We start from the raw sequence: 14,829 nt of genomic DNA, 5'->3' as shown, positions 1-14,829 counted from the left end.
TATTTTTTTTTTTTTTTTTTGCTAAACAAGTGACGCAATTTTCGTTAATGATTTTTAAAATATCTTAGCACTGCTGAGTAATGAAAAATGTGAGTGTTAAATATTCGGAGTCAGTCTTCCATTAGCCGTTTAATCGAACGCATCAATTTCCTCAATAGAGTTTTTTTATTTATTATTTTCGTATATTTAACAATACTTAGTATCATACAATACACCTTACCAGTCAACAGTTTCGTTTTGAGATGTGACGAGACTTATATTTGAATATAATAATTGTGTATTTGAGCAAAAGTGTTTCATTCTTAAAATAGTTATCGACTAGTGTGAATATTCGTGAGGATTTATTTTTATTTTTATTTTTATTCTGTACGCGGAGAATTTAATTCTTAAAAAGCAGTGAAAAAAAAGGAATAAAAAAAATTTAAATTTAATTAAAAAATAAAAATCCAATATTTGCAGTTTAAAAGACAATAAAAAATATTACTTAACAATTTTTTTTTTGGAAATTGCATAAAAAAAATTTTTAAGACAATATAAAGGAAATAAAATAAATAAAAAGCTGATAGTGTGAGACACATCGTGAAAATGGTAAGAGAGTGTTTTGACATTGCACGACCATAAAAGAGAGGAAAAAAAACATTTTTGTCTCGTTTTTTATTCAACAACCATCAACAAAAATTCAGTTTTTTCAAAAGTGTGGGTCAGAAAATCTGGAAACAAAAATTTGGCTATCGATGTGGTTTTATGATTTCTTTGAGTGAATGTTAAACGATGGTGAAAATTGAATGGAATTTGCAATAATTTTAATAGACGTCATTGAACAATTGCCGGCTTTGAATGTGCAATATGTAATCGAATATTGAACAAGATTATTGAGCAATCCATGAATATAAAGGAAAAAGTTGAGCTATGTTCCAAATATTTAGTTAGCACGATATGATTAGCAAGAGATTAAAAATAGCAATTTTGTCAATTTACATCAAAATTTCCCAAAATCTCTAAATTGAACCAATTATTTTAAATAAAATCACACAAATTCTTGTAAGTAGCAATTCCTGTTAAGCTTTTTAATTGCAATTATATAATAAATTATTCAACAATTAATTGACAATGAACCTATTTAATTATGCAGTTATACTTAAACTTTAAATAGAATCCTCATTGAAATGTTTACAAATCATGTAACAAATTGACGTCAATTCATATAATTAAGTCAGGAGGAATAAATTGTAATTTTTATTGTAATTCCACATTTTTAATTACTTGTTTACTGGACCATAATTCGATGTGGAGCCAATATGGCTCCAATGTAGACTTGTAGATCCAATGATGCCGATGGGTTCAAATGTGGAGTTGTTGTGGCTTCAATGTAGAGTCGATATGGAAGAGAACCAATTCTCCGATAAATCTAGGTCACTCTTTTCTATCTGACTCTATTGCTGGCCTTATCAAAAAGTTTGTACAAATTATCCATTTTCGCATCTAATTGACATTCTTTTAGAACCTTCCTATGCCATGTTGCTTTCAGAGCTCCACGGCGCTTACTACCTGGTGTATTCCATCTTTGGACGGAAAAGTCGACTCAAGGCGACTCGACTTTATGTAAAATTTGAGTCGATTTCGCGCATAGCTATAAGTGATTTAAATTAAATTGAGAAAAATAGTTCTGCAGCAGAATTGAAATTAAAGTGAAAATATTATTCTTAAAAACTCAAAATTTTGCAATTTAAATTTCAAAACCATCAGTTAATCGTCGTACCAAAACCAAACCACATTAAAATAACTCAAAATAATTCATTAAGAATAAATTGAGTTAAAAATGCAAGAAAATTCTAAAATAAGACGCAAAAATTCATAAATCTTCATTAAAATTTTATATCGTCATTACTTTTTCAAGCAATCCACCTCTAAATTGCTGCTCATCAAAACGCACAAACTATTTTATAACACGATGTACGTGAAGATCATAGACAAACATATTTCAATATGAATAATTTTTTCAGTAGTTTTAACACTCAAGTAGCTTTATTTCCTTATTTACTATATGTTTTTTGCCAATTAATTAGAAAAAACAACAGCCTCGATGATTGTTGAGTGGAAATGAGTAAAAAAACTGATCTGTTTAATTGAGATGCAGCCAAGGATAAGTTAAGAAACATTCATCTCTTTGCGATCTTTTTTTTTCGAGGTCAAATTCTGCGTAAAACAATTTTTCCATGCTGAAATACTCTCATTTTTTGTGCAATTTTTTTCCCAATTAATTCAATCGTTATTGAATGAAAAAAAAAGTTTCATAACGTCCAATTGTCTGTAACATCGCGAAAAATACTCTCTTTTACTCTCTTTAAAAGCTCAAAAAAAATTCATTTTTTATGTCAGTCTTTAAACTTTATACAACCTTAAATTATTTACAAACTGAAACTTATTGAGGCATTATTTGCAAAGAAAAATAAATTATGAATGTCTTCATTTCAATTAAAGCATTTAATCTCATTTTTATTTCCTCTTCTTCTTTTAATTAATTTAATTTTAAAATATTGAATTAAGCGAAGCGAACAAATGAATGCTTTTGATGTAAGAGTTTATCATCAAAATATCCAGCAAGTCGCATTATAAAAAAAAAGTGCAACGATAAAATACGAGTCAGTGGTTTTTATCACAACCGGGTTGTTTGAAGGTGAAGTTAAAGTTTCTTTTTAAAAATGAGAGAATTAAGATGAGGTTGAGAATGGAGGACAATTTGGACATTTAAGAAATTAATTAGACCCGAATAGTTCAAGTTGGTTAAGTGATCAACAATTCGAGTCAACTCCAGGGCAAGTTGACTCTGACTTGGTTTAGGTTTTGGTTTGAACCGGGCATCAAGTCAGTGGTTTGATCAAGTAGATATATCTGTTAAAGGTCTCTTATAATAGACAACCGAACCACTTGTCTCTTTAGCTAACTACTGTTCACATGAAATCATAGTTGCTTACTTTAAATAGTCTTGCTTTACGCAAAGGTTCTCGATGCCTATACCGAGTATTCCCTGAAGTCCAGATCTCTATCTCAAGAATTTTTCGATGCCGAGACTTCAGATCCCTTAACACTTTTCTGCTTATGATATTTAAACTAGTCAATTCTAGGATTCGAAAAAGAACCCACAAGAAAGTTTAAATTACTCACTTACTCAATTGATGACAAATGTTTTACAAGAGGCCAGCTTGACACTTTTATCTGACATATTCTTAAGTAATTGAATCCATAAATTCTCATTTCCTTCTTCAAAACAGAACATTTGTCAGTTGTCAAAAGTTTCATTCAAAACTGCAAAAATACTTAATCAAATGCGATAATAACGAAACTTTAACATTTTGATATGATCATATAATACAATAAACGGATTTCCATAAGCAAATATCTCAAAATAACAAAAAAAAAAAATACTGAATATTCATAGAACGAAATTGACACTCAACAAGCGAAGAGTAAAAATCTCAATATTTCCTTCAAACATCAGAAGGTTATTGCTCATCACTTTCCGAAACACACTCAACAAACCCAAAAAAAAAAAACATCGTGTCGAATGTCAAACAATTTCACATGAATGAAGAGACGCGTTGTATGTTTATTCACATATTAATGTGACTACCTTTTTTTTTTCTTCAAATCAGCTGTAAAGCTTACCGGAACTACATGTACGGAGCTCATAAAGTAATCAGAGAAGAAATAAATATTTCAATTCTAATGAGTTTGACAAACGATTCAATATCCGCCATAGCGATAACACAGCGAGTAAGAATTCTTCTCACTGTTTGCATTTCAATTAAGTCAGCACATGGAAATATTTTTTTTGACATTAATTCTCTCGTGCGGTTCTCCTTCTTATTCATGTGATTCTTGCTAATTTTTTTTATTTTTTTTTTTATCTTGATTGCTTAGATTTATGTAAAAATTATTTGTCATATCTTCGTTATATATTCGAATCAGATTTTAGTTTTTTGCTATATTTTATATGCATCAAATATGTTTATACTGGGCTTGACTAGTTTTTGGCAAATATTCGATTCATTTATTGATTTTAGAGGCATTAAACTTACTATCGACGTGTCTAAAATTGATAAAATTGATGGAATTTTTGAGGTTATGTTTTCAAATTTTAGAACTTTATCAGCTTGTATTATGTACAAATTAGGATGCAGTTTAGATGCTCCGTCAAAGATCTCTTCAAGCTATTGATTAAGCGAGGTCAGTTAAAAAGCCAACTTGAATCGAATCCGATTAGAATTCAAGCATTGATATCATAGGAAGCCCAAATTAGTCTTATCTAAATCAGGATGCAATAGTGTATCTATTCCACCAAAACCATCACAGATGGACACTCAACCTATACCTCTTATCCAAATATACAAGTTTTATTTGTTGAAGATTATATTGTTTTATCAACATCAACAGCTGAAACCTGTTCCCCTCTCTTTCAGGCATATCAACAATTGCCATTGATCTCTCATAACGACCGAAACATCTCTTCTTCTTATTTTATTTCTTTTATATATTTATTTAAATATTCAAATCAAGAAAAAAAAGGCGAAAAAAAAATAAAATTTAAAATTTAAATGATAATGTGCAGTGTCTGAACTAACGGAATCATCATTAGATTCCTAATTTTGCTGCAATGTACAGTGTATAGAATAATAATCATTCAGTTAATCAAGTGCGACAACGAAATAGAAGAAATATGAAACAAACAAATGAAAAAAATCACAGTGACAGTCAATGAATAAATAAAATTGTATTGCGCTACCTATGTTTAAATGTTTAATGCCTTTATTGCGTGTGTGTATCGAAATTGGCGTCTTCAGGGTTACAGAGTGTTTGTAAAAAATGCATTTCCGTGAAGTGAACTTAATTTTATGCTTACACAGTAGTAAAATGTGCTATTTTATCAGCATTTCGTAGCATGCGATTAATTTTATTAAGTCACAAGTTTTTTGTGTGTTTAAACTTGACTGTTTATTTACTAAATTAATCTAGAAAACTTGAACTTCGTGATGGGAAATGAGTTGCAATAAAAATTATAGCTTTTAATTAATTCTGAATGCCTAGAATTGCATAACAATTATTAATGAAAGTCTGATTACTATAACTAATAACCTGTTATTGAACTACAGCTATTGTGATTCACGATAAGAAATTGAATCCGTGAGAATCGTCGGCAAACTTATCGAATATTCCACCTGGAAGTTATAAATGCTTATTCTAATCAACTAGAATAAATTAAAGAGATTTTTTTTTTGATATTTGATTCTTTGCGAAATCTTTTATGGTTTTACACCTGCTGTATCGAATGAATTTTTAAGCGCTTAACAAGCAGGAATTGAGATTTTCATATGCTCAGCATTAAATATTTTCACAAGCTTGTGCTTATTAAATAAAAAACTTTGGATATTTTATATGCGCCTAAGCTTGATGCTTGAAAATTATTAAGACGTGATATTTCTCGGGGGTGATTTTCGAGGTTATCAACTTTGATTTTGATTGTTACGATTTATGTGCCGAGATTTTTATACTTCTTTAATCAACAAATTCAATTTCCTGACTCTAATAACAATTTAAATTGTTTTTGTTTAAATTTAATTTATTTGGAAAAATTCATTGAAAAATATTCAAAATTCTTGCTTGTCTGGCAAGGAATCACCTTCCGGAGATCAATTAAATTAGAATTTTATGAATGTAATATTGAAGCATCAAGCAAATGGAGTTGATATAATGACGTAGAAACATATTTTACATGTCTAAGCTTAATAGTGCTTCATTTATATTTTATTAACAGATTATAAATTTTATAGTGATAAAAAACTAGAAATCTGTAAAATGTAAAACTAGAATTCTAATAAAATTAGCATAAGAGTCTTATAGTCTGACGACTACTCGAAGTTGATTTTCCTAGAACGTTTTGACTGTAGTAAAACTCTTAGAATCTTCAAAACTAAAAAATGGCTTGAATCTTGCAAATTAGTTAAACAAGATATCGTGATCTTTAAAGGTTTTTGTATTTTAATCTTTAAAAGACATTCTTTAGTCCGGAGCGAAACAAGAAGTTCTCTAGAATTTTCTAGCCTATATATTCCACAAAATCTTGATTCTTGTAATGCCGTGAACATTGTGCGAATTCTTGTTTTATCGATAACATTCTAACTTAATAATTGGAAGATCGGTTTCTGATGAGAATCAAACCAACGCAAAAGCACAAATGTGATACAGATTTCCGGTCTGTTGCTTAGCCATACTATGTACTGGCAGATTCTCTTATATATAGCTTGATATCCAAGATTCTAATACGCTCAGATATCACAATTTAGATTTATACACATCATAATACTTCTAAACATGCATTCGCTCCAAATTTGACATTTGGAAAATTTTTAAAAGTAATTCCCCGAAACCCACTTTAGAATTTGCATATTTGCATTTTTCATCCAAAATAATCTTGTTTTTTTTAAATTCCCAAAATTTCAAGGTTAATCTGCGATTTTTTGTGAATATCCAAAATTTGTTGTTTGCAAAGATTCTAAATTTCCCAATGGAAAGTTTTTTAAATCTGCAAATCTCCCAAACTTCAAATATTTTTGCAATTTTTTAAGTTGTTTTGATTTGAAAAGTATGAAAACAAGCAGTTAAAGACTGTGTTTATTTACTTATTTTTCAACAAAAACAAATGCCGGTCACATTCCATTTAAAAACAGCATTTAAGTAAACCAGTAATATGATGCAAATAACCTGTACACATTAGTAGTTCATTCTGGTTAATGGCTATATCTAGTTGTAGAAATCTTTGAGTTTTCTGATAAAATCGAGTTAATTGCTTTAATTCTGAGTTATTCAACATTTTGTAATGATTTCAAAATCAGATTAGCATTGAAAATTAGCAATCGCAAAAAAGAGTTTAATTCTACCAACAAAAAAGTCAGCAGTAAGTCAGTCAATGAATCACACTCATACAATAAATTCATGGAATGGCAATAAAAAAATCATCAACAGCAGAAAAAAATATTGTGAAAGTTGTCAGAAGCTCATGTTTATTTGTATATTACGCAGTTCATAAAACTTTTAACTGACCTACGGCAAAGCGATATTACATGTCGGCAGACAATCTTCTCATAATACAATCAGAACTTTTTGTCTCAAATTAGTGACATTAAAAACTGAGAGACGATTTGAATTTCCGTACAATTAAATTTATGGCGACGATTTGTCTTACAGTCATGATAGACTGACTGTTGAATACTATGACAATTGTCTAGTCGGAAATTCCATCAAGAGCAACGCCTTTTTACATAAAAAATTCCTCAATCTTTAAGATTCACCTTATTTTGCAATCAACCGTCAATGCCGTTGAGTTAACGAAGTAAAAATTTCCGTTTTTTTACCTTTCTTCATTAAACTCATAATAGTTTAATTCATATGACCTGATATCATAATGTGTAAGTCGGTACAAAGTGGGGAAAAAATGTTTACACGTAAATATTCGTATTTCAATTTAAATTTTTGCATGTTTATTGCTCTTATATTCGCAATTTGTTGATGGTATACTACATGCGATTAACAATAAGAATTAAATATCAGCCAGAAGTAGCTGAGAAGTTATTTTTACTTCCATGTATTTATATAAATGATTGGCAATCAAATTAAATTTCCGATTTTTTTTTTGTGTGTTTATTTTAATAATTTTTGAGTGTCTTGCTTGTGTCTTGCCGATGACATATTAAATAAAAATGCGTTACGTAAATGTCATGGACGGTGATATTCACTGGACATGGCAATTTCTTCTTAAGTTTAATATTGTAGAGAAAATTGCTTTTTTTTTAATTTTAAAGGGCTTACTTGAATTATAAAATCCCCAATGGGAATCAACCTCATATTATTTTGATTCCATATCAAGTGTTATTACCTACTGAGCTGCCTATGCAGTACTCATTGGACAACTCTTATGGCGCTATTCCTTAAATCTGTATTTCAATTTTTCACCCGAATCCCACATGACTCTTTCTGGGATCGAACCCTGGTTATTAGAGTCGGTAGTCCAAAACTCTAATCACTAAGCCTCTTATGCTTTTTCGCTGCCTAAAAAGCAAGCAACGAAATTAAAAATACTTAAATTTACAAACTCAGAACCGATCACCTTCCCACGTTATAAAATCGCAAACTCTTTTTCCCTTGAACAACCCCTAAGTGACCCCTAAGACAATGACTTAAAAGCTTAAGCTTAGAATTTTATCACATGAGAAATCTTAATCCTTAAGATAAAAAGTTTAAAAAATTATAAATAACAATATTAATCTTAAAGAAAATTAAAGAGACTCCAAAAAAAATTGATCGGTTTTTCATGTCTTGACATAATAAAGACTCTCAACTTGTTTTTTGCATCCTTTTTTAGTGTATTTTTTTGATATACGTCTGCAATTTTAAACAGATAAGACGTATTTATAGCCGAAGAATTCATTATTGACATTAAATTTATAGTTTCTGACATTTAATATCCAGAAAAAAGCTTTTAATAGCTGCTTAAAAAGTAAATAATTAATAAACTTCAAAAATATAAACAAAAAAATACTTGAATATGGAAATAAATAAGACCATCTGTGTTTAGAGAATGCCTGAGTTATTCTTTGTCAACAGATGCTGAAAATTCCGAGACACATATTAATTTCCGCCAAAAAATCTTTAAAAATTCAAGTTTTTGACTAACTTTCTTTTCCTCTTATCTATTTTCAGATGAATATCGCAAACATAGTAAGTGCCACATGGTACGATCTAATGGAAAACAAAGCAGATCCAAGAACAAAAGACTGGTTCCTTATGTCATCGCCATTACCAACTGTGATAATCTGCTTAACATATGTCTACATAGTCAAGGTAATTGTCGTATTTATTCAGTTGTATGTAGCATTAGATGAAAGAAAAACACAAAACGATCAATTAGTTATGAATTGTTTAGACATTCTTATACATAGTCATTGATAGAGTCGAGTCTGATTATTTTCATAGTAAATATTTAAGGAAGTAGAATTCAATTGATTTGCATTACACTTGATTTAATTATAGACGGCAAATTGTTTAGTTTCATTGAACTTTTTGAGGAATTAGTTGTAAATTCTTGATTTTGTCGACTTTGTAATGAGTTCATAGAAAACTTCCTTTGAATTTAAAGTCCATGGGCATTTCCAAATGTCCATCAAGGACTGAAAATGCGTATTTGGTCAGTGAATTCCAAACATCGTCACCAGTTATGACTTAACAAATTGTAAATTCTCAGAATCTTGTGCGAGACTGAGTCATGATTACTCATGAGCTCCTCATTAGCAGTTTATTTATCAAAACAACATCACTAATAATTACATCCATCTCAAGATTGTTTTTGTTGAGCTGTTCTGGATTCCAATATAATTATTTTTACGACATCACTTTAAGTTGTTGTTGTTTTTAAATTCCATTAGTCCGGTGTTATTGCTCTATACCTTGGTGGTAAGCTTAAACCGAAACCTCATCCACTGTTCATGGTATTTCCAGAGAATTTCGGCAAAACAAAGTTAGGAAAACACTGCATTCGTCGATAATATAAAAATAAGATTAATTAAATTGTTTGTTATGTATTTTCTGAGGATATTTTTAGAATTAGTGAGGTGATTCCAGCAGAACCGGCTAGATTTTCTTCTTGACTAACTAGAATGTTTGCGAAATTGTTCCAGTTCATGGCGAAATATTTTAGAATACGGATTTCATTGGAGAATGTTTTTGTAAATTAAAATTTGCATCTTTGATAAGAAATGGATAGACAACTTCTGTAGTTTAATCCAAAATATTACACAAAATTCCCTCTTTTGTTCTAAATAACATACTAGTGAAGTAGAATCAGACTAAAGTCTACCTAACTTGCACACTTTGCCGTACAGATCAATTGTAATCCAATACCACTCACATATGCCGCCTGAATCTGGCTCTATCGCTGTCTTCCACTCAACTTCATATGAAACTCTTAAGCTTTGTGTTCAAGTCAACTTTTCGCTCGATCGTCACGTGTACAACATGCAACTTTTGCTGTTTGATCTTGCTCCCATTCGCTTATGCACATCGCAATTAAATGACCCCATGCTTTTATCATTTATGACATCACATTCATGATCACATTTTGCAAAACCAAAAATATTTCTCAATTTTACATACCAAACAAATTTATTGAGAACAATGACAAATATTACGTTCGATTATGATTAAAATATTTAATGCACACATAATATTGTCTTTATAAGGCTGACATTAATTAAGTCATAACAGACCAAAAACAGATCCAATTAATCCAATTACTCAAAAAACGTGATCAAACAACACATTATACTGATTATTCGCATTAAAAGTATCTGGAATGAATGAAAGACAAATAAAAGTGCGACACAATAAATTTGTGACACTGAAACCGTTCCTTCGTCTGTTTCTTTGAATTTTTATCAATGGAAAGTCAAGAATAGTGACTTTTATTGATACAAGCCGTTTTGTGTGTCATTTTCGTTATCGTTTAAATTTCAATGCCTTCTTCTCAGCTTTTTTTGCAGTAAATTTTATCTTCAAATGTGATAATGAACTTGAATTGTAAATTGACTAGCTCTAATATTATGATTTTTCACGGTTTCGTGATATTTTTTGTATATGCCCTTGATAACTATATATACATTTTATTGCTGGACAGTTAAAATTGATGTCAATCGTGAGAAAATTAGAGTTGTAGATTAACCATGATATATTTATCATATTGGTGTAGTATTTTTCATTAAAGTCAGGTCTTCCTAGGAATGTCCACATCTGCAACTCTTCAAAAATGTTAATTGCTATAGCTGATTGCAAAATTTCGTACGGCAAATGTCGTTACATGTAAAAGCAAACATAAGCTTCAAAACATACCGAAAATATCCGTAAATAAAACCTTCAAATCTGCTAATAGTTAGGAAAATAGTTTGAATGAGATACTCATGAATAAGTTTATTGCTCTTGATGTGCGAATAACTATTTCGTTTTGACTCGATGCTTTCAAGATATAAGCAATTGAATTTATGATTTAGTTCTACTTCCTTCAAGATCATTCTTATCAATTATTCATTTCACTACACTTGCTCAAGGTCAATGCTTATTTTAAAATCTGTTCATGATTCCCTTAAATCAGTGGTCGCGGTAGCCAATATTTATTGTGCCACGACGCACCATGTCAGCCACGACCAAGGCATACTATGCGGTTAATGGCATACTAGTGCGCCGTATCAAACATGTTGCCCACAACTGCCTTAAACCATCTATTTTTAATTTTAATATGGATTTAATGCCTCATATAAATTACAAGACTCACTGTCAATGTCTATAAAATAAGAAATAACAATAGTAACTCTAATTAGTACTAATTGCTCAAGATGTTTCTCACTCTTCAAATTGATAATTTCAGTATTTAGGTCCCTCGCTGATGAACAATAGGAAGCCATTCGAGTTAAGAAAGCTTATTGTATTTTATAATCTCCTGCAAGTGCTGCTGAGTGCATGGTTGTTTTGGGGTCTTGGTATGTCTGGATGGTTCACAAATTACAGTTACAGATGTCAGCCTGTTGATAAAAGCTATAGTCCTCAAGCTTTAAAAGTAAGTTTGTCTCTTGATTTTTGAGCTTATTGTCATTTTAATCATGTGCTTTAATTTTTACAGATGGCATACTTCAGTTGGTGGTATTACTTTAGTAAATTTACTGAATTCTTTGACACATTCTTCTTCGTGCTGAGGAAACGTTATGATCAAGTGTCGACACTTCACGTTATTCATCACGGTATCATGCCATTCAGTGGTAAGTTAACTCAGAATATTTATGTCCTGAACATTGATCTAAATTTTTAATTATCTTCATTATTTCAGTTTGGTGGGGAGTTGCCTTCATGCCCGGTGGCCATAGCACATTCTTTGGACTTTTGAACACATTCGTACACATTATCATGTACACATATTATATGCTTGCTGCAATGGGACCACAAGTACAGAAATATTTATGGTGGAAAAAATACTTGACTATGCTTCAAATGGTACAATTTGTTGGAATATTTAGTCATTGTTTCCAATTGATCTTCCATAATCCATGTAATTTCTCATACATCTTTGTATGGTGGATTGGCGGTCATGGTGTCCTCTTCCTATTCTTATTCTCAAACTTCTATAAACAAGCATACAAAACATCAAAGAAAGAGAATACGAGAAAAGTATTAGTTGATGATAATGACAATGTTATAGAATGGAATAAGACTTTTGAGAAGAAGAAGGACTCAATAACACAGATGAACAAAGCATTGGCCAAACATCTTTGAGACTAATTTGTAGTAAAATTAATTTTTAAAAAGATTTGCCAATAATTACGAGAAAAAAAAAACCATTTTACATATCAATCACAAATGGCAGCATTTAGTTCTTTAGTCAACTAAAAGGTCTTATGGTTGTAATATTAAAATTATTTAAGTAAATTTGTAATAAAAAAAATCTTTTATTAAGCTGTAAAAGTTGTTAATTTTTTTAATGTTTATAAGAATTGCTAATGAGGATTATTGCAGATCATCATCAAGCATTAACTTAATGTCCTTGTGGATATTGCTTTTCGGTTTTTTTCAGGTTTCGAAAACTCATCTTTGTGAAATCACAAAAAAAATGTTGAAAGAATTCACTTTGTTACATATTGGTTTCTCGTACAGCACTGCTGCTTACTTTTCAGTACAGAAACGTGTTGGAAGCAATAACAAGGAACTACTTTTTCAGAATAATATTATAGCAAAACAAACTACAAGCTATAAAATAATTCTGAAATTAAATGAGGTATTCAATGAAGACCATTATTTACTTTTAAGCGGCAGTAACCTTTAAATTCGCGAATATGACGTCAATCACCTATGAAAGAGTTCAAATCTAAAGTTCTTTGTGTTTAAACATAATAAAGGTATGAGAGACATGAAGAAAAGTTGAACTTCAATTATCCGATTAATTCTGTGTATGTTGTTTAGACAGAACGGATCGAATCGACACACGAGAGCTAAAATACTCGATGTATTCATAGCTAACTCTCAATTTTAGAGATCAAAATTGCTTTATTTCCCCTCAACCCTGTCCAAAAGATTGTCATAAATACGAGATTCTGTCGTAAATGGTAATCATAACAATGTCTCAATTACAGTGCAAATCAGCAAAAATCGTTTAATTCTATGTACTAATTCCCGTTTAATGAAGTTGTATTTAGTGTTTTAAAAACAATAGGAAGTTAAATTGTGAAATAAATTAAGATTTTGCAAATCACTTACCAGATAAAAACAAATTTAGATTTCACTAATATTCAATATTTACGCAGTCGACTAATTAGTATTTCAATTGTCTTTACTTCCTTTGTTTGTACGTGTTTATTCTTTTTATTTCACCTTAAAATCAATTAAAATGATTATTTTTCTTAAAATGTTAAAAATTGTTGTAAAAATTATCTGAAGAGACCAAATTGTCATTAATTTCTGAGAGGATTGAATTGGCCAACAAAATTTAAATCAAAATTATCCGTTGATAAATTCAAATCTAAATTGTCAGTTAAAAAATAAAATTTTGTGTATTTTAAATTTTAAATCCCATCATTCAATGTAAAATCTAATGATTCAATTTAAAATCAAAAAATTCCCAATAAATCACTGCACCCGTCTTGAATTGCGCGCGCAAAAATGCGATGACTCATGATTAAGTTATTATTTAAACAAATGGTATGCATATGTCATAAAAGTGATGCATATAATTTACATTAGTTTTCACAGAATGCACTCAATTTTCACTTCCGTCAGCAAAACGTAAATACAAAACAGCATGTATGGTAAAGTTTTATTTTTTTCTCATATAATTTAAAGATAAAAATGTGGAAGTAATGCAAGATCTTTCGAAAGAAATCTTGATGATATAGTTCATTTCCTAGTTTCAGATGCGGCATTTCTTGGCTAATTATGTCTTAAAAATCAATAATTAGGGTAGTTATGTGGAACTGTGAGTAATCAGGTGATGCAAGATTAAATTATTATTGAATATGTGGCTCAATTGATTAACGTAATTAAATTTATTGATACTGATTTGAATCTTTAATTAAAGTTCAAAATTAACGGTTTCCAAAAAATTTAAAATTCAACATTTTTCAAAAATTTGAAATTTCAATCTTTGACAACTTAAAGTTTTGTTGTTTCTAATGGAATTTTTCAAAATTTAACGGTTCCAAAAGATTCAAATTTCAACGGTTTTTGACATTTTAAAAATTAAGACTTATTTTTTTGAATTTTGACAGAATGTTTAAAATGGTAAATTTCAATATTTTTATAAAACAATAAACAACTTGTTGTTCTTTAACCCACGCGCAATCTCAGCAACCAGCACAAAAACTACAAAACCTTCTTCATTCATTTTCACACATCCAACATTTTTTCATTGATTCATACATCATTTTACTCGAGATGTTCTGGTGCCACAATGTCTGTCAATGAAAATTCTGCGAAAATATTCGATGAATGAACCAGATTTTCCATTCAGTTTCTTTTCGTCCTTTTCTGTGCGTGCATCAATATTTTTTAATTTCCTTTAAAATTATTTCTTATGAAGTCTATCCTAATTTTATTATTATTAAGCTGCAGTTATGTTGTCTGCAAGCTTGACACGAGTGATAAGTGTCCAGTAATAATCCAGAAAAATGAGAATTTTCAGATTGAGGAAGTAAGTCTGATGGTGAAATTGTTAATGTTGAGTAATTTTGTGGACATTTTTCTTTA

General features: G+C 29.9%; 1 protein-coding gene across 1 annotated transcript; it reads left to right on the top strand.

Moving 5' to 3' along the window:
- Positions 1–4,785: 4,785 nt before the first annotated feature.
- Positions 4,786–12,555, top strand: LOC139098213 (very long chain fatty acid elongase 7-like). The gene is made up of 5 exons (XM_070650343.1): positions 4,786–4,842; positions 8,755–8,895; positions 11,468–11,656; positions 11,720–11,855; positions 11,924–12,555. The coding sequence occupies exons 1-5, from the start codon at positions 4,786–4,788 to the stop codon at positions 12,364–12,366; spliced, it is 966 nt and encodes a 321-aa protein (XP_070506444.1). The 3' UTR covers positions 12,367–12,555.
- Positions 12,556–14,829: the final 2,274 nt, after the last annotated feature.

Source organism: Chironomus tepperi, unplaced genomic scaffold (genome assembly GCF_022539635.2).
Source record: "Chironomus tepperi strain 1889 unplaced genomic scaffold, CSIRO-AGI_Ctep_v1 contig_445, whole genome shotgun sequence".
Classification (NCBI taxonomy): domain Eukaryota; kingdom Metazoa; phylum Arthropoda; class Insecta; order Diptera; family Chironomidae; genus Chironomus; species Chironomus tepperi.
This window is presented reverse-complemented; position numbering and strand designations above follow the sequence as displayed.